The 21,291-nt window shown below is 29.0% G+C and overlaps 1 protein-coding gene across 2 annotated transcripts in view; it reads left to right on the forward strand.

The window, feature by feature from the left end:
- The window catches only part of LOC107438883 (diuretic hormone receptor), a 226,453-nt gene that overhangs the window by 187,741 nt on the left and 17,421 nt on the right, over positions 1-21,291 (forward strand). For both annotated transcript variants that reach the window (XM_043039187.2, XM_043039188.2), the window contains exon 8: positions 14,071-14,152. In XM_043039187.2, coding sequence (XP_042895121.1) covers positions 14,071-14,152 — 82 coding nt within the window. The remainder of the gene's footprint in view (positions 1-14,070; positions 14,153-21,291) is intronic.

Consider the following 21,291-nt stretch of genomic DNA (forward strand, 5'->3'; position numbering starts at 1 on the left):
TACCTTGACATAACCTTAAATCCGTCGCATTGTCCGTGGGATTGTTTTCACTCATTTTTTGCAATTGTTATCCACTAAATTTGAAAATAAAAAATACTATCCTATTAAATTATATGTGTGTCAAATCAAACTAAAAAAATATTTATAGAAAAACAATACTTTTATGACCTTTATTATTTTTATGCTCGTGAGAACCAAAACAATATGGAAATGAATGAGGGAAAACTGGATCCTTCCACGTGATTTCCCGGCCAATAAAAATGTAGCGTTAAACGTTTAACGCAACCTTGTTGGAAGTCGCATAAGAAGTATAACTTCAAAAAATTATAATTTCCATTCCATTATTTGTTTCCATTCTATTTTCTCCCTCTATTCCATTGTTTGATAAATGAGCTTTTGTCTTAGCACGATTTTTCAAAAAATATTTTGCTGGAAGAAATTATAATGAAAAGGGCATCATCAGAAAAACATAGAGGACATATTAATTTCAAACAAAAAGAATAAAAAAATATCTGACCAAGAAGGAATTTTGGAGAATCCTTTACACTTAATAAACTGATTCAGAATAAATAGTTGTTTAAAAAAATGAAAATTGTTTATTAACTTAAAAAAAGGATTAAAGTAGTTAATAAAATGCCCTTTCAGTAAACTCAATATTGCAATATTTCTCTGCCTTATCCATTTCAACTCTTATTGCACTACATTCTGAGTGCAAAAGATAAAACGCCAAATGAAGTTTTGATAAGCAAAATTGAACGCCTTTTAATTATCAATTGGCGCCATTTCCCTGTAACTGACAGGGGCAATACTTGAATCAAAATTCGTATTATAAATGTCGCCTTTCAATTTATCTTCAAACCATTTCATCCTGGCATATTGTTTCGGAAGTTATTCATCGAATAGTGGCTGGCCATTTGTACTAATTCATCACGCCATCTTCCTAACATGATTTATTATCCGCAAGGGCTTTGTTAATAGCCCTCATCTGAAGTAAATGGACATAAGAAAGATGGAACTTCGAGAAATTTGTTGGTCTGGCTCCGAACCATTCTTTTGGCGACAAATCACTTTTTCCCTGATTCATTTAATTGCTCTATGCGAAATGTCAGTATTATTTCGTAATAACACATATATTTATATAAAGAAATGATCAAATTTGTATAGGAAATGTTGAGAAGTCATTTCGAGCATTTTTGGATATTAAAAGTAATTAAATTAAATTTCATAATTCGTTAAAGAAAATTGTTTTGAAACTTTTTCTGGCTGTGTAAAAAATATTTGCTTCGAAAAAGAAACACTGCACTTTATTTACATTTGAACAAAATAACGTAAATAAAAATATGCAATTTACGAATTTGAGCTAAAGATTGTAAACTTTTATACATCAGTAATTATAAGATAGACAATCTAAAATAAATGGGAAATACGTAAAAATCAAGAAATCTGGATGTAGTAATGGAAAAATATTCAAACACTGATAAAAAAAAGCATGGTCAAAATTACTAGAATATGGTAAAATATACTTTGTTTCTGGCTCTGTGGAAACACTAAAACTCTCCGTGATTTTTACCGAAGCGCTGTGGTATCGATTTTGGTAAAATTAGCAATAAAATATTTTACCAAATCGATAATGACATAAAAACTATTTATTCGGTTAAATTTACTTTTCAGTTTTGTATTTTTTTTACTAAATACGTGGTAGTAAGAACTATTTTTAAAACCAGAATTTCCAGTGAACCATTACCATGTGAACGGTAAAATTACTTAATAAAAGGTTTAAGTACCGTATATTTTTGTTTCATACAGAATAGTGTTTTTTTTTATTATTATTATTAGTACCAAAAATGTCTTTTTACAGTTGTTACCCCAAAAAACATATTGAATGCACTGGCTTTATCCTAAGCAAAAGAATACGACACCTGATTTTGGATTTTCAGGCAATCTCTCCGAGGTTGTGTAAGCTCAGAATTAAGGGAAAGTTCTTTAATTTCAGTATTACCTGCTCTTATACACCAACTGAAGATAAAACAGAGAAAGAAACAGAAATATTCAATGAAAAATTAGACGAAATTTACTGCAGTTTTCCAAAATATTATGTAAAAATTATTTTGGGAGATCTAAATGCTAAAGCAGGTAGAAAAAGGGAATTCAATTTTGCAACTGGTGGTTTTATCTTACATGATACAACCAATGATAATGGACGCAAATTAATTAATTTTGCTGCTTCACATAATATGATCATAGGAAGCACGTCCGTTCCCGACTCTATCTGGCAAATATCTATGGGCTAATTAATTCCATCATCGTACCAATTGTTTTTCAGTTTTATGAACATAGTTTTATTTCAGTTGTCTTTAGTTTAATATTTCAATTTCTAAATGAAAATCATCTCTGTTATTCGACTTTTATATGCCACCACACCGCCCAAAAACTTTCCATCTAAAAAACTCAAATAAACAATTGAAATAGCAATTTATAACATTTGCAACTTAATGATTCGAAGTTTCCCAGCTACGTATGAATTCTCTGCAATAAAACTTACTATTATCTAATTAATTAATTTTATTGCCTCCATTACGTCTAAAAAACCATTTAACAGACTGTTTACCCGTTTCCATCTAAGAAACTCAAATAAAAAATTGCAATAGTAATTTAGGAAATTTGTAACTTAATAATTCGAAGTTACCCAAATGGATATGAATTCTTTGTAATGAAACTTACAAATATCATCTTGTACATCAGCAAATCATCAGCAAAAAAAAGTTTTTAACTAGTTATTTTATTTAATGCTTGATCATTTAAAATTGCATAAGAAAACAAAAAAATTCAAAATGTTATAATTTAAATTCAAAATATTTCTAAAATTTGTAACTTGATGCACAACAAGACAATTTTTAGAGTATCTTATATTTCACGATTTATTAAATGAAACTCTTAATGAATTTTACTTTAAATGAAATGTAGTCATACGGTAATCCTTTTCAGAATCCATCAGCACTTTCTGGTTTTTAAATGCATCCAATTTATACAGCTTTCGGAGAATTTTTCTTTTAAAGAAACCTACATACCTTTCAGAAGTAATTTATTTAAGGCCAAACTTTCAGGTAATCAAACTATTACTTAACTTCATAAACTAGAAAATTTATCCGAAATAAATTGAAAATTCGAGTAATTCTTTTTCTATCGAATTCTCTCCGCGTTAAATAAAAATCAACTGAATTGCAACCAAATTTTTGCGGCTGAATAATTCACTTTTGAGAGCCAGATTTCCCTTTAGGCAACTAAAACTATAAATTAGAAGAAGATAAATGAATACTCCACTTGATCAATAGCAGAAATGCATCAAATACTTTCCCACTTAACCATAAATTCCACTTAAATCCCAGCTCCGACACCTTCCAAAAGGTCACATTCTGCGCTGATATGAAATGAGAAATTCCCCCCATTCCATCCTTAAATACCCTACATTTCTCTTTAATAATGGCAACGGCAATATTGGTTGCCAAACAGTTGCTAGGCTGTTAGCCACGCCACTTTACAGCTAAAACGTCATTTCAGTTTCACTAACTAAGCCAGCTATAAAGGCTCCTTTTCGATCGGATATAGTTCTCGTGCTGTCCAATCAAAGAGCTTCTTCCTGATGGGTAGATAGCTTTTGAAGAACATAAGAAAGAAGAAAGATCTATTCCTCAGCCCCTTGATTGGTTGAAAATGTACTTTTTAGTGTGTCCTATTCTATGTTAGATATTGTTTTGGGTCATACACGTGGCATAGAATGAAAGGTAGCTTAAGATTTATTCGAAATTTAGAGAGTTGAGGTTAAATGCTGTTGTTGCGCTTCTGGAATAACATTAAAATGAGAAATTTTTTCAATCCAAAAACGTTATATTTAATAAAAAGGTATTTCTTTGAAAGCTAAATTTATGTTTGAAACTTTTTCGACTTTTCTGTATCTAAACATGATTTCAGAAGAATTCGATTTGTGGAAGGAAAGGTTCCAAGTACGTTGAAACTTTTCAATACCGGAAAGTAATATTATAAAGGAAAAATATTATTTTAGAACTTATAGAACAAAAAAAATTTTACTTTTATGTATCTAAACATACGTTTACATCCAGCCCATTTGTGGAAGAAATGATACCAGAACTTTAGAATTCTCGATCCCAAATTTAAATATTGATGAAAAATATTTATTTTATGCCTGAAAAATCCCTACAAACAACCTTTTTATACTTTTGTGTATTTAAACATATTTGTTTATATTAATGAATAATCTCAAGCAACTGAAGATGAGAGATATATCTTATAATAATACTCCCACAAATATACTTATACATAGTAACATTATTTTAAACAAAATAGAGCTCAATTTGTGAATCAATCTGAAGATTACGAGTATAAACAGCTTAGTATTTTCCAAACGAAAATTTTTGCAAAAAAAATTCTGTTTTCTTTAAGCAAGCTTTTTAAAACTATGAAGAAGTGGTAAATTCTATTAATTGGTATGAATGAAATGAATTATGTTATCTTACAAGAAAATACTTTTTGGTTTAAAATATCTAATACTATTCCAGTAAAAACAGTGTTAACAAATCTTCCCAATTTTATGAATGCAATTGGTTAATTAATTCAATTTTTGATAGCTACTATCAGCCATTGATATTTTTGTGTTCCACCACTCGCTACCAAAGATTGGCTGAAGATCTTCTTTTTTTAAATTCAGCAAACAAAAGTACCGCAAATTTTGAAGGGGAAAAAAGCTTAACTTTTATCTAAATCTATTTTGAGAGGTCTTAGATTTATTTCCATTAAATTCAAGCCATAACTACGTTAAATGTATTTCAAATGAAAGAAACTGCAATGTATTTCAAATGGAGGAACGAGGGTCAACCAGAACCCTCAACTGATTATTATGTGATTGCATCAGCTAACAAAAACGACATCAAAATGCTAAAAGATAATTTTAATATGAATTTTGCAGCAATTTTTTTCTATCAACTTGACAAAAATTTTCCAATTGCCATTCTGCATCTATATTATTATAATAAAGAAAAGTAAACAAAATAATAAACTTTTTCCCGAGGGCATGTCAAATTCTCCATTTTTCTAAGAATATGTCAAGCATCTTTTGAGACTGATTCGATTTCCCTTAACACCAATCAAAAAAAAATTCTCCCCTCTTGTTCTTCCTAGAACAAGCACATCAGTTTGAAAGTTGCCATTTCGTCTCAACTATATTCTAAAATTCGAATTTAAAATAGAAAATTCTAAATGGAGAAGTAAATATTCTGAATAGTCTCATATCAAAAAATACGATCGAAAATGGTAAGTCATAGTCATCACGCTCTGCAAAATGTAATAAAAGGGAGCATGAAGCGTAAATAAAATATAAAATTCCATTCCTTCCATAGAGAAAATGAAGAAAAGTTCTATCTGACTTTCGAACTTTCTAAAGTCAAATACATGCTCACTGTCTCGAAAAAAAATTTTTTTTCCTACTTCTGTTGTTCTTTTCCAGAACTTTTTGAAATGCAAGAAACAGCTGCTAATTTTTTTTTATCGCGTGCACATGCTCAAGGAGGTCATTTTAGCAAATACTGACGAAGCCAATTTGGAATGACACCAGGATGACTTATCGATCCCCTTCTTTTGGAATTAAACAAGTGTTGAGTCAACCGTTGAAAACTTTCTTAGACAGTCAAAGAAAATGTGGAAGTGCTTCCAAAACGAATTTCTAAATATGTTCTGTCAACTTTCAAGGGAAATAATGTCTGATAGTCAAATTTCTAAAAACTCTTCGAAGGAAGAAAAAGGAAAACAAGAAAGATATTGCGATCGATTTATCTTTTTTTTTCTTTCCATTTCAACTCACTTTTTCTTTTTTTCTTCAAAAAATGAAACTCTCAAAATTTCCCAATTTTTACTTCATTTTTAATAAACTCAACGTATTGCAAACTGTCTCTTTCATAAAATACAATCCAATCAGAGACGTGCAGAAAGGGGCAGGAGTGACAGTATTCAGCCAAAAGGAAATCCAGTTGAAGACAAAGGTAAAATTACATTTCAAATTTACATCAACCGAATTCGAAAAATCAGTTGATAATTATATGATTCATTGTTAATCATAAAATAATTGTTCAGCAAGGAATGAAATCATTCGGTTCTAAGGTGATTTCTTCCCTATTCTATTTCCAATTAATAATTGAGATAAAGCACTTTTATCTACTATATCCGGAAAAAACTTATAATAAGAAATTAATGTCTTATATACTCACAATTCCAAAGTTGTTATTTATTTCATAAAACATTTAATTACATTATTTTCAGCATCATAAATGACAATAATTATGAATAGCAACTAATATTATTTATAATAAACTGTTATTCATAATATAATTATAATTCATAACAGTAATAAAACATTATTACTGTTATTTTTCATGCGAAATTACAGTTTTTTTATGAGTAAATATTTGACACAAGCATAACGTTTTATGGTGAATATAATATAACTTTCAAGCAAAGCTAGAATGAAGTTTTAGGGTATTTAAGTGATGAGAGAAAGATCGAGATTGGAAAAAAAAATTTAGCACGGAATATTTTTTACTTGAATATACATGAAAAATGATTTTAAAAAATGGATTAAGATTTTAAATTGATTTAGATTTGGTTTTTTCAGTTTTTATGCTCCTTTTTTCACTTGCATCGAACCAACAAGTTTGCTTGCGTCTACAGATATGCGCACATTATGGACCGAGTGGACAATGGCCCTTTCTAATGTGTACTGTTGTAAAAGTTTTTGAACCAACGAGTTTGCCTCTGGCCGCAGATCTGAGTATATTATTAACCGAGTGGGCTATGGCCCCTCTTAATGTGTTCTGATGTAAAAGGACTCAGGATTCTAGGACTCAATCTTAACGGTTCTAGGGAAGGATTTCAAATATGCTAACTAATTAGTACAGATGATATTTTAAGTTACGAAATCAGACACAAAAACGTACTTTCTCTGAATAAGCATAACTTTTTTCTGTCGGATTCGGATTTCTGACCCCGAAAATATAGGGAATAGGCTCAATCTGGGAAACATGGTCCCCATAGTTTAGTGAGGAGAGAGGACCAAAATTTGGGCCCCATAATTTTAATTATACTTTTTGCGTACTTCACCATATCTCGAAAACCTTTTAAGCGAATTGAAAAATTTTTGCTCGCAATTATGAAATTTGCTTATCCGAAAATGGCTCCATGCAAAAAATAAATGTATTCGGTATTTATCATTTTATTTTATACCAGTCAATTAAAAAAAATTTAATACAATTAAGAAACTATGTACCTTACAATTAAAAAATTGTTAATTGTAAGGTATATAGTTTCTTATAACATTTTAAAGAATGTATTTTTAAATTTAAAAAAAAATTTCGAAATCGTTTGATTGGTTTCTGAGAAATCATATTTTGCAAAAGTCGTATTTTCAAATTTTGGTTTCTCAGGAACTATTCCGCCAAATTTGCTCAAATTTTCTAGTTTGCCATGTAAAAATACATTGTTTAATATGTAACCTAAAAATTGTGAACCTTACAATTCAAAATTTTTTCGATCAGCATAAAATAAAATAATAAAGGCTCACTAAAATTTATTTTTTGCATGGAATTACCTGTGGATAAACGAATTTTATAATTGCGTGCAAAAAATTTTCGTTTGAAAACTAAAATACACTAAAAGTAAAGTTAACATTCAGAGGTCCAAACTTAAGACAGCTCACCTGACTAAACTATATGAGCCGTATTTTTCAGATTGCGGTTACCCCCTATATTTTGGGGGTCAGAAATCCGAATTCGTCGAAAAAAAGTGTGTTTATTCAGAAAAAGTACGTTTTGTGTCTGATTTCGTAATTTAAATATTGTCTGCACCAAATAATTAGTAAATTTGAGATCAGCCCCTCCAACCATTAAGATTGAGTCCTGGAACGTGAAGATCGAACCGTTAGATCAAAAGTTATTGAGAGTGGTCCGTTTTTAATTTTGCGAACTGGACATTAATTTATTTTAAAGAAAAATGTGTAATTCAATCTAAATTAGTGAAAATAAAACAGTTTTTAACAGTTGCACTTACTCTATACTACTATATACTACTTGAATACTCTATACTACTATACTTACTATATACTACTTGAATACTTTATCTATATTATATAAAACGCTAATACGTACGTATGTATCAATAAAACCGATGATATTTCTTTTCTCGCGCTGGCAACAGTTTTCATTTTTAATTGATTGGATTCGGCGCGCAAGAGCACGTAGTGAGCAACCAGATAACAATAACCAGAGTGAGCATTATCAGGTTGTTCAATTCAGATTCATGCACTAAAAACATGACAATATTTAATTTAAACTCAATTAGGAATTAATTAATTAATTGANCCAATTTAACACTATATTAAGTTTTAAACAAATTTGCTTCGCATTATGGATCAAGGCACCAATTTAACATAAAATTTAATTTTCTCAGTGTGTTAGACATATCTGGTGGATATGTCTACCAGATATGTCTAACCATGTTAGATACTGATGATAGGTAAGATACTGTGATGATATGTTAGATACTGTTAGATATTTAGGAGCGTGTTGAACTCTAATATCATTCAAACTTGCTACAGCCTTATTATAGTACAAAATTAAGACACGTTATCGTACTTCTTGAACATGATTGCACGATACTGCAGTAAAACTTGAACGGGAACATTGTCCAATTTAACACTATATTAAGTTTTAAACAAATTTGCTTCGCATTATGGATCAAGGCACCAATTTAACATAAAATTTAATTTTCTCAGTGTGTTAGACATATCTGGTGGATATGTCTACCAGATATGTCTAACCATGTTAGATACTGATGATAGGTAAGATACTGTGATGATATGTTAGATACTGTTAGATATTTAGGAGCGTGTTGAACTCTAATATCATTCAAACTTGCTACAGCCTTATTATAGTACAAAATTAAGACACGTTATCGTACTTCTTGAACATGATTGCACGATACTGCAGTAAAACTTGAACGGGAACATTGTCCAATTTAACACTATATTAAGTTTTAAACAAATTTGCTTCGCATTATGGATCAAGGCACCAATTTAACATAAAATTTAATTTTCTCAGTGTGTTAGACATATCTGGTGGATATGTCTACCAGATATGTCTAACCATGTTAGATACTGATGATAGGTAAGATACTGTGATGATATGTTAGATACTGTTAGATATTTAGGAGCGTGTTGAACTCTAATATCATTCAAACTTGCTACAGCCTTATTATAGTACAAAATTAAGACACGTTATCGTACTTCTTGAACATGATTGCACGATACTGCAGTAAAACTTGAACGGGAACATTGTCCAATTTAACACTATATTAAGTTTTAAACAAATTTGCTTCGCATTATGGATCAAGGCACCAATTTAACATAAAATTTAATTTTCTCAGTGTGTTAGACATATCTGGTGGATATGTCTACCAGATATGTCTAACCATGTTAGATACTGATGATAGGTAAGATACTGTGATGATATGTTAGATACTGTTAGATATTTAGGAGCGTGTTGAACTCTAATATCATTCAAACTTGCTACAGCCTTATTATAGTACAAAATTAAGACACGTTATCGTACTTCTTGAACATGATTGCATGATACTGCAGTAAAATTTGAACGGGAACATTGTCCAATTTAACACTATATTAAGTTTTAAACAAATTTGCTTCGCATTATGGATCAAGGCACCAATTTAACATAAAATTTAATTTTCTCAGTGTGTTAGACATATCTGGTGGATATGTCTACCAGATATGTCTAACCATGTTAGATACTGATGATAGGTAAGATACTGTGATGATATGTTAGATACTGTTAGATATTTAGGAGCGTGTTGAAATCTAATATCGTTCAAACTTGCTACAGCCTTATTATAGTACAAAATTAAGACACGTTATCGTACTTCTTGAACATGATTGCACGATACTGCAGTAAAACTTGAACGGGAACATTGTCCAATTTAACACTATATTAAGTTTTAAACAAATTTGTTTCGTATGATTCAAGTTACCAATTTAACATAGAATTGATTCCTCACTGAGTGTTGACATATCTTATAAATAGGCTACACTGATGGAAATTTAGTAGTGTGTTGAACTATGTGATCGTTAGAGTTAGCTACAGTCTTATTATAATGCTAAATTGAACCATTTTATTATACTTCTTAAACGTGATTACACGATACTGTATTTCAACTTGAACGAAAACATGATTTAATTTAACACCGTATTAATGTTTAATCAAACTACATGGTATAGTATGGTTCAAAATATACCATGTTTAATGTAACGCAGAAAGGATTTGTTTTTAATTGTGAAGCATGTCTATAAGGTACACTACGAAAAAAGCGTAGTCAAAACTAATGGAATATGGTAACATTTAAAATTTATCGTGTGTTCTGGTTCTATGGGAACAACAAAAAGAGCGGTAGTTCTTATCGAAGATTGGTAATGATTTAAGTAAAATTAACGATAAAATATGGTTTTAGAATACGTGATAAAATTATGTAAATGTAGTTAAATTTGGTAGTTTATATCTTGATACCATAGAGAATGCCATAAAATTAATTTATTCGGTAAATATTTGGCATATTTCGATCTCCAGTTTTGTAGTTTTACTACATGTGTGGTAATAAAAACTTCAATTTTGGAAATTAGAACCTTGGGTACTCTGTAACCATATAAACAGAAAAATTTCCAAAAGAATGGTTTAAATACCGTATATTTTAGTTTGATTAAATAAAATTTTAGAACAAATTGTTTATTTATCAGACGTGTCACTACCGTAGAGTACGCTAATTTTTAGGGATACCGAATTTTAATTGGTGTTATAATATTTCAGGAGCACCTTATGTTTTTCAAAAAATATCTTCTAAAATACTTATGCTGCTATTACTGAGCTAGAAATTTATTAAAATGTAAACTTAACCTTATTTTGCAGAAGCATTCAACAATAAAAAAAGAGTCAAGCATGCATTTTAAAGCAAAAAAAAAACAAATAAATTTATGAAATAATTTGTAAAATGAGACATTCCTCCAAAGCCATCATGCTTTTATTTTTTAAAAAAAATTATTTTTCCATCGTTTAAGTGAGTCTAAGAAATTTCCTCGAACGCGAATATTAAAATGCCAGTCACAGTGAAACTTCCAAAAAATAAATACTTGTCTAGACGATTAAGTTTTATGACGTAAAACTTTTAAATTTCTACTAAATGAAGAAAATATTCCGAAATAACAAAATGCAATGCTTAACACTACTCAAAATTGGTAATTTAAAAGTACTCACAGTTCCTTCGAAACTTTAAATATCAGTTTCCTCTTCTCGTTTTTTCCTGTAAGTCAGTTTAAGTTTAGCTTGAATTATTTATTTTTAAGTCTCTGTTCCAAGCTTTTATTTTGGTGATTTGCAGTAATCCTTTTATCTCTTTAAACGCGTAAAGCTACTTATAATCATTTTTACAAACACTAGAAGAGTTCGTTAAAGTTGGTTTTTGCTGTAATAGAGCTTTTGCGTTGCATTTACGTTACGTTAACAGAAACGCAAACCTTATTTCCCACGTTTTAGAGATACTGAGCATGCACAGAAATAACGTATTATATCTTACAAATAACGTAGGAACGTTAATTTTAACGAAAGTATTTTAAAAATGGAGAACAAAAAAATGCCTAAGTTGGTGTATTACAGAAGAAATATCTCTTCTCAGAGAAGTTTTAGCTTTGTTTCCTCATAAAGATCCAAAGCGTTATAAGGATGTACTTGAAAATAAAGTCAATGCTATTAAAATAAAAGTTTCGTTGCGGAATACAAAGTAGCATATAGAACAACATCTGAAGCATTTGAGGAGAGAAGACAGGTCGAATTTGAAAAGTAACTGCTTAACTCTTTATATTTTCTCAATTTCTTTGAAAATGTGAATATAAATTTGAAATGATACTTATTCTAACCGCAATATACATGCATACAATATGTACTCCTACATTTACTATGCTTGCTATCGTCATTTGCAATATATGTATACTTTATGCATACCTATCTTTGATTGAATCGATTGCAGAGGGTGATAATTTTAAAAGAAGATTATAAGAGTGAAAATTTTAATTTTTTTTATAAAAACTAATACTAAACTTTCTATATACTAAACTTTTTTCAGAGAGAAGTGATAGTGGAAGTAAAGATAAAAGTTTGCTGTTTATCGCCAACTCACCTTATTCTGCCTATTTCTCTCTAAGTCGGCGATTCCCTCTGTACTAACTATTATTTATATTAGCGCTAATTTTTACAAACTTGGTGTTAATCAGCAGAAACTAATGCTAAGTGTCAGGTGACTTTATTTATTTTCACTATTTGTTCTTGCTAAAGAGAGAACAAAAATAGTTTTTCAATATTTTCATAATATTGCACTCTTTTAAAATTATTGCAAGCAGCAATTGACCAAAATGATTATAGAAGATAGGAGTACATGTAGTATACATACATTGCAAATAGTATAAGCTTCGTTTAAGATTTATATTCACATTTTCGATAAAAATGAAAATATAAAGAGTTAAGTACTTATTTTTTACACATTCGACCAATGTTTTCTTCTAAAATGCTTTAGAAGTAGTTTAATAATGTATGACGATTATTTTTATTTCTATTATTCGAATTAGTACCATTTCTTCATTAGTTTTGCTTTTTAGTAGAACATATTTTTTTTTTCAATTACAACCTATTAGCAAGTTCTATTGCATGATTAATCAATTGTGCTTCTTGCGGAAACTGCGACAATTTCAGCAAAAATATTACCTCTGTGGCGTATCTACCACTATGATTATTAAATATCAATTCAGTAGTATATAAAACATGTTAACTTGATTAAATCTTGAGGTACCTTTTGATAGATGAAGGTTGGCATTGTCTGATGGTTTGTCCCCACATTGGTGACCTGCGAACGTGATATGATCACGACTACTTCGATGTATGGTCGACATTGAACAGTTGACTTGCTATTTGTGATTGTGTCATTGTCCTCCTAGCGGCATTGCTACTCAGTCTTATTAATACACAACGGGATCCTGCACTCTCGAATGCTAATAGCAACACAGGAGTGACCACACACACAACCATAAACAACTTAATATAGCTCTCATGGCTAAAGCTCAAAACCCGGTGACCTTAATCCACCTCTCCCGGTCTCTCACAAATACAGCAACTAGTGGTATTCGTTCATCGAATTCTACCCCTGATAAAATTCTGGTTGGGGAGTATTGTGGCGTAACTACCACTACGATTATTAAATATCAATTCACTAGTATATAAGACATGCTAACTTGATTAAATCTTGAGGTACCTTTTGATAGATGAAGGTTGGCATTGTTTAATTATCTTTCCCCACACCTCTATTATCTCCTTATTCATACCATTGTATATCGCCAACGTTTATATTTTGAAAAGTATAATGAAGATAAAAAATAATGAAAATAAAGACTAATGAAAATAAAGAAAAATGAAAATGAAGAATAATGAAAATAAATCAAAAATGAATAAATGTAAATAAAGAAAAACAAAAGCTTTCGGAGACGCAAACAAATGACGCACAAAGAAAACTTTGAGAAATAGCATTAAGGTACTAGCTTTTGTAAAAACATAATGCAAAAGCTGTATTTAAAGGCAAGCGTTGTTTAGACATTTATTTTTGTATTGCAAAGTGTTGTGAAATGACAACGCTTAATATATATTATTAGAATACTTGCAAAAATATGAGGGGGAAAATACGAATATCGAGGATTACAAATAAGTGTTTTAGGTGCTTTCTAACTGTGACCAATCCAAATCGAAATGAGTAAGAACAGAAAATGATTAAAATAATTTATTTCATTATTAAGCTTAGACGGCAGTTTTTGTGCTTGAGTTATTAAAATGAGGGTTTTTTTTCAACCAAAAGTATTTTAAATCGTTGTCACTCCATGTTAGTACAATAAATTGTGCTTATTTTTTTCAGGCCTTCCAGCAGTTGTAGTAATACCATGGGCTATTGTGAAGTCACATTTAGGACATTCAACGAATGCTCTAGCTGTACATGGGTCAGTATTTAATCATTCCGAAAAAAATTTATTTTATTTTTTTTTTTAAATTTACTTTCTTGTAAAATTTATATTGACCTTATTTTTAGTATTATAAGGAATATGATACATATGGAATATGTGTACTAGATATTTCTTAATGATTATCCTTAAAGGCATATTTTTAGAATGTTTGTAAAAAAAAAAATTAAGATTTAATTAAGTGCCCTACCTATAACTCAAAAAAAAAAAAAATTCAAATAAAACAAAGAAGCGCCAGCGTTAATACGTAAGACTCTGATCATTCTGTGTGAAGTAAAGCATAAATAAATGAAAAAAAATATGTAAATCACTTAACGAAATAAGAGATGAAATTTTATTTAACAATGCAAAATAAAACAAAATAATATTTGAAAGATAAAAAATTGTGAATAAGGACAAATTCTTGATATGTATGGCAACCAAATTCTTTGTATTTTCTCCTTATAAATGCATTTTTTTGAAATGAAAAAAAAGTTCATCACGGAACAGGGTATTCCTTAATGACAACCCTAAATACATACTATTAGTATCCTGGTAAAATTTTTGCAATTGTTATAGTAACTGCGCAATTCAAGTTTAAATATACAACTTTTTTTAAAATTTAATAACTCAAAAGCTCTTCAACCTATTTCGTTGAAATTATGTACTTAAACATATAAAGTTAGCTTCCTTAAGATGATATTAAAATTTTCCGTAACTTACAGATCAATTTTTTTTACTATTATTAAATAAAACATTTAAAAGTACTCTTTGCATGGAATTTCTTTGAGTAAATGAACTTTATAATTGGGTGCAAAACATTTTCGAATCGTTGTCGAAATAGTGCGAAATAAATGAAAAGTAACATTAATATTAAGGGGTCGAAACTTCTTCTGACCAAACTATTGGAACCACATTACGGCAGCCCTCATATTTTGAGACTCAAAAGATCGAATCTATCGAGAAAAAAAGGTGTTTATTCAGAGAAAATACGTCTTATCTCTGATTTTATAGCCTAAAATATCATATGCTCCAATTAATTTGCATATTTCAGATCATTAAGATTGAGAAAATGGGTACGTGAAAATCTTATTATTAGATCAAAAGTTATGCACGATGTATTTTTTATTTTGCGTACTGTACATTTGAAGTGCTAAGTTTTTAAATTTAAGAAAAATTTATTCAACTTAAATGCATTCGTCTCTTACTTATTTATTTGTAACCCCCGATATTCGTTTTTTTTCTTCATATTTTTGCCAGCATTCTAAAAATATATGTTAAGGATTGTCATTTCAGAACACCCTCCCTTTACCGTACATTTATATTTTTCCAAAAATTTATTTATGAAGAAAACAAAAATAAAACTGCATTATACTTCAAGAAGTTAGTCTTATTTAACTTTTTCTTATTTTCTAATGGATGGTGTTTTCGACACTAGGGAGCGCTGCAAGCTGTATGCCGCTTATACTTCCGGGTTACTGTTTCCGGTGTATTTTAAAGCCATTTGGCTCCCAACGTGATCATTGTGTTTTAAGATTCCGGCAAACGTAGTATTTGAATACTTATTACTAAACTTAACCTTGTTCCTCGAACAATATGCTAGCACTAACGTAATTTGGTGCACAGCTTGCAACGCGAACCAACAGTAATAAACAAACGAAAAAAGGCCAAATCAAGACTGACAAAAAAGCGAGTTATTCAAAATCTAGCAACCATGTCACCTTTTTTAACAATATATCTCTAAATAACAAATTTTCACTTCAAACTCACCAGAATTACTTAATAACAATAATATCTTATGAAATACGGCAGATTTGAGCTCAGAAATTATCTAATTTATTTCTTTTATTGAAAACAAAATTATCCGTTTGAAAATATCGCCTCGCAGAATAACATGTAGTAAGCAGCTGCAAACGTTCTAACCTGAACTAGAGCAGGCATACAGTTCGAGATTGTTATTGTTTACATTTCTACTGAAAACTCCATCCACACTATATATTTTTTCCTTTTTTTATTTAGTTTTACAACATTTAATAAGACTTTGCCATGTATTTTAGAATTATTTCTAAAACATAATTCGATGATTTCTGATTTGTAATTTATTTATTTTTTTTCTAATTTTAACCTTAGTACGACCTGAGTGATTTTTGTTTTGTTATTTCGAATTTTTAAAAGGTTTTAAACGTGCGAAATTTGCATCAGGCATAAAAATATCATAAATTAACGGTTTGCGCTTTCCAGGTGGTCCAAACTGACCCATGCGTCCTAGATTACTAAGAAAAACAAGTTTATTTCAAAACCTCTTTATATTTATGATTTACAATTTAATTCCTTAAATTTTATATTACATTTTATGCATAAGTAATGGTTAATTACTTATGCATAAAATGTAATGAAATGTGTGTTCTGTGATGAAACTGTATAAAGCCACATATATATTAGTATACATGAGTATATACTCATGTATACTAATATACATGAGTGTCAGTTGATACATGAGTATCAGCTGATCTTGATTGTATCAGCTGATCTGATTAAGGACTCAACTCAAAACGCAGACACCACACATTCCTTATATACTCTATGAGAAGTTTCTGCTTCATATATCCTCCAGAATTGATGAAGCTGGATTACAGGATCGCGTAGCTAACAGACATAGATGTCATAGGCACCATAGCTCTGCATCATCATTTGATTCGGAAGACGCTCGACCACGGGAGAAATTTTTCATCACACATTCAGTTTCACTATTACTAATTTAAAGTATAGAAAAAATTAGTTTAAGCAAAACTAAAGTAAGCCATAAAGTTTTAATTGCTGTAAAAAAATGGAAAATATCAAAATTTAAACAAATTATTGAACTAGAACTTCCCAATAGCGTTACCCTAAGTTATCCTCTCATAATTTATTTTCATTTTGATATTTGAAATTTTTTTTTCTGTATTAGAAATTTCCTGGCTTATAGTATAGATTTGCCTAAACTCACATTTTCTATACTTAAAATTCTAAATTACTTACGGAGGTGAAAAAGAATTTGCGATGAAAAGTTTCCCCTATGATATAGCTTCCTCTTCACTTGATAACAAACTTTAGTACATCTCTCTTGCGAGATGGCACAACTAGATCAACTAACATAGTCGAATTCCGCGGTTAAATATGACTTGAAACACAATTCAACCGCAACTCTAAGTTACTCACTTATTCCAAAACCGTTAGTTATTTATTTTGGGAAGTTTTCAGACTTGTTCAGAATTGTTCCTATTTCATTCCAGAAAAGCTTGTTTGTAGAGGAAAGGTTTCTGAATTCTGAAAAGAATTTCCTGTTTCTTACCAGAAATGTTATTGGAATAAATTAGGCATATTAGCTACCGATTATTTTCTAAGAATGTTCTTGAATTCTTTTTACGGTGATAAAAGCTGTTACATAAAGCATTTGCTTTTATTTCTTACAGAAGTATGTGAAAATTTCCTTGCAAATATTGTAAGAATTACAGAGTATAACAATACAATACTTTTTTTAAAAAATATATAATATTTTAAAGTGAAAAAAAGAACAAAATTTTTAGATCAAACGATAATTTTTACGTCACATTTTTAGAATCATTTTTCAATCTCCCATGTTAAACTTATTGTTGAATGATGCATAATAAGATGTGTTATTGATCATGTAATAGTAAATTTCAACATATTCCTTACAGAAATTTTGAAAACTAGGTCTATCTAAACTTTAACTATTAATTAAAAAGTTTAAAATTTAAAATGTAACTAAACTTTAACAATTTAAACTTTTAAAATGACTTCCTTCAAATATACATTTTAGTTTAAAAATTCTAAAACACATTCTTTAATACATTTCTAATACCATCCTTCTGAAATTCTTAGTTTCAACCAAATTGTTCTATTTTATCATGCTTTAGTTCATATATTACAAAACTTTCTCACACTTTCTAACTCGCAAAGTATTATTTTCGCAACAAAGAAGTGGAAAATTTGAATCTTTCATTTTCAATCAAGTTAAATGGTGGGAGAGTATATTTTCTCATCTGCCATCATTGTTTGATAAGAAAAAAGATATCCTGCATACAATGTTTCTCATTACTTTAGAATAAAATAACGTAAGACGTAAAATATATTTCGAATGCAATCGTCATTTTGGCACAGAATTTAAACATAAGAGATTTAAAATAGCTTTCCAATTTATTTACTTTTATTTTCAGTAAAGGTATTGAAAATAAAAAATTTCTTCACGACGCTTAAAATACATGTATTTCGTATCTCAGATTAATTTAGAACTCGTCTTAGAAGTGGAGTTTACTTTTTCTTTAAACTTTTTAAAGAAAAGACTTTTTAAGTAAAAATGTCATAAAACATGCAAAAAAAAGTCTTTTTTTGTCTTCCTTTTTTTACACGTTAATGTTGCTTTAAGTTAAAGTACTTAAAGTTTTATTCTAAAACCTTCTTTCTTTTGAAACACTGTTTATTACTTTTTAATTTTCGTATTAAATATTGAATATCAAAAAAGATCACATTTTTTAAAGAAACGATTTCTAAGTAATGTATTTTTCGATACGTTTTCTAGTTTCTTTTTACTTCACTTAAATAAATTTAGCAAAAACTTTTATTAAAAGCGCTAATTTTTTTTAAAGTTTAAAACATTTTTTTATTCATTCAAAAAAAATATTTTCATTTGGAATATTGCAAAAGGCTATTAAATAATCAATAGTAGAGGAATTGCTTTTTTGTTGAATAAATAAAGCAGATTAATATATTTTTTAAATTACATTCTTCTACAACAGTAGTGTATAAGTTGTGCAAAATACTAAATCTTATTTTAAATTTACTTTTTTTAGATAAATTTAACTAAATATCTCATTTAACGCTCTGAAAAATATTTATCTTTTTTTTTTTACTTTACAGTTAAAGTTCCCTTTTAAAAATTATTTGAATTTTAAATATCGTTAAATACTTTTTAGTTATTCAAGTTAAATAATCAATGTCAAACACAGAAAGCATTTTTTACAACAAAAAAAATCTGTAAATGAGCTTTTGTAGTTGTTTTCGATTTCAAACTTTCGTTATGTTGAATAACATAACCATATTAAGACATTTTCTGGATAACGTGGTTCTATATTTAAGTAGCACAAAATTCGAAATCTAATTATTTTTTTTTATTATATCTATAAATTTTGCCGCTTAAGAAGTAGAAAACTTTCGATAAATAGTCTTAACAGTACGATTTCCAACAAGAATGATTTCAAAAAATAAAATATTTCTCGTTTGTGAAACGATAATCCCAACCAAACAGCTTCTAGTCTCTATCTCTCAATTCTTTCATGAATTCAATATTTACGAAGCATCGATGTGTTACCATTAAACAAATCCTCCAACAAGATATATCTAAAATTTAATATGCATTGAAGATTTTATTTCTAAGAGATATTCTATAGGATTTCGTTTTAAACAAAATGGAGCACACACTCCCTTTTTTTAAATTTTTCTCCCTGGGCTGGACTTATAAAATGAAAACGTGATGTATAAAAAGAAAAATAATTCACAAAAACGAAACTCTCTAGCAATGTTTAGAAAAAGTTTGCGTTTTCATTTTTTTCACTTCAAAAGAATAAAAATGGAACAAATCTGTTTTCATTGAACTAGGAGCAAAATAAAACGATCAATCAAAAATGCCAAAACACATGTTGGCCAAAATTGGCATAAAAGGTACATTTTTGTTACATTCCCTAGTGGTTTTGAAATCTTATTGTAGTTTTCTCTTGAAAAAGAGCTGGATTTTGGATTAGTAGTCGAGTCCATGCAATGGAATAAGTTGGATTACTTTTATACCCGCAGGAAATCCAAAGCATAAATACAGACATTTTAAATGCATCATTTTATCTATAAAGGTATTTGAATATTTTTACATAACTTCAATACCTTTTGTATTTCGATCTGACGACTGGATTGAAATTGCCTGTTTTATTGTTATTTACATGTTTTTGAGGAAACTCCGTTTTCGTTGTATAGTACACATTCGTAATTTGGCGAACTCTCTTGCATATGGGAAACATCGATATATTTTATGGCCGAAATAAAAAATTTATTGTTACTTTCTGTTATTTCTCTCAGTCAGTTCAATTTAGCACATATGAGACAAGTTCTTTAGAATAACGGAACTTATTATTTTGTATAATCAGATTTTCATGCCACGTCTGAAACACTCGTTTATCAAAAGGAAATCCAGTAAATGTAAAAGATTAATTTTTTTTTAATTAAATTGTTCATTTTTAAATGTGTGATTTTTGTCGAAAAATTGCAATTAAGCAATCAATCAAGCTAAGTTATGGGTCATCATTAAATTATCCAATGATAAAAATTAATGAATTTTTTGGAAGTTACTTTTTGACTATATGAGTATTAAAATTATTATTTACGGAAATATGATGAAAAATATGAGAAAAAAAGTTGGCTCGTTGCTAAAATATCGAGTAATTTTTCAAACAGTTTCTACTCTTCACCATAATTTGAGAATATAAAGAATTTGCCAAAAAATATATGCGTTTACATAAAATAAGTTGGTTAGTATAAGTTAATTTACGGCTAACAGCAATTACTTAGACTATTTTAAGTATATACTAAAAAAAATGAAGATTAACAACAAAAAAAAACATAGAAAGTTATTCAAGACGATTCTTCGATATTTTCTTTTATTTTGATCGAAAGTATATTTTGTGCTGTAATTAGTCAGAAAATTAACTCAAATTACTGAAGAAGAGCATAAACTTTAAACAATGATTAATAGTTCAAATTATTACTCTGATCGATGATTAGTACTGTAATTAATACTTAACATACTGAATAAGTAATTAGTGTTTGTTAATTAGTAACACAAATTATTGGTATCCATTAACTCACATTATTAATGAAAAATAGTTGTTAAATCAATGTAACATTTAATTTAGTATTTTATCCAAACTACACACGTAACGGAGAACATTTATGCAGATCATGTTGAAAAATATTTTGCCATAAATTACAAAAACATAAGATGAGACAACGGGGGCAGAATTTATGGAGTTAAATTTTATACACGCTGTTGCTTATATGAGCAAGAAATAATGAAATTGCACATCGAGAAGAACTTC

The sequence above is a fragment of the Parasteatoda tepidariorum genome, chromosome 5 (assembly GCF_043381705.1).
Source record: "Parasteatoda tepidariorum isolate YZ-2023 chromosome 5, CAS_Ptep_4.0, whole genome shotgun sequence".
NCBI lineage: Eukaryota > Metazoa > Arthropoda > Arachnida > Araneae > Theridiidae > Parasteatoda > Parasteatoda tepidariorum.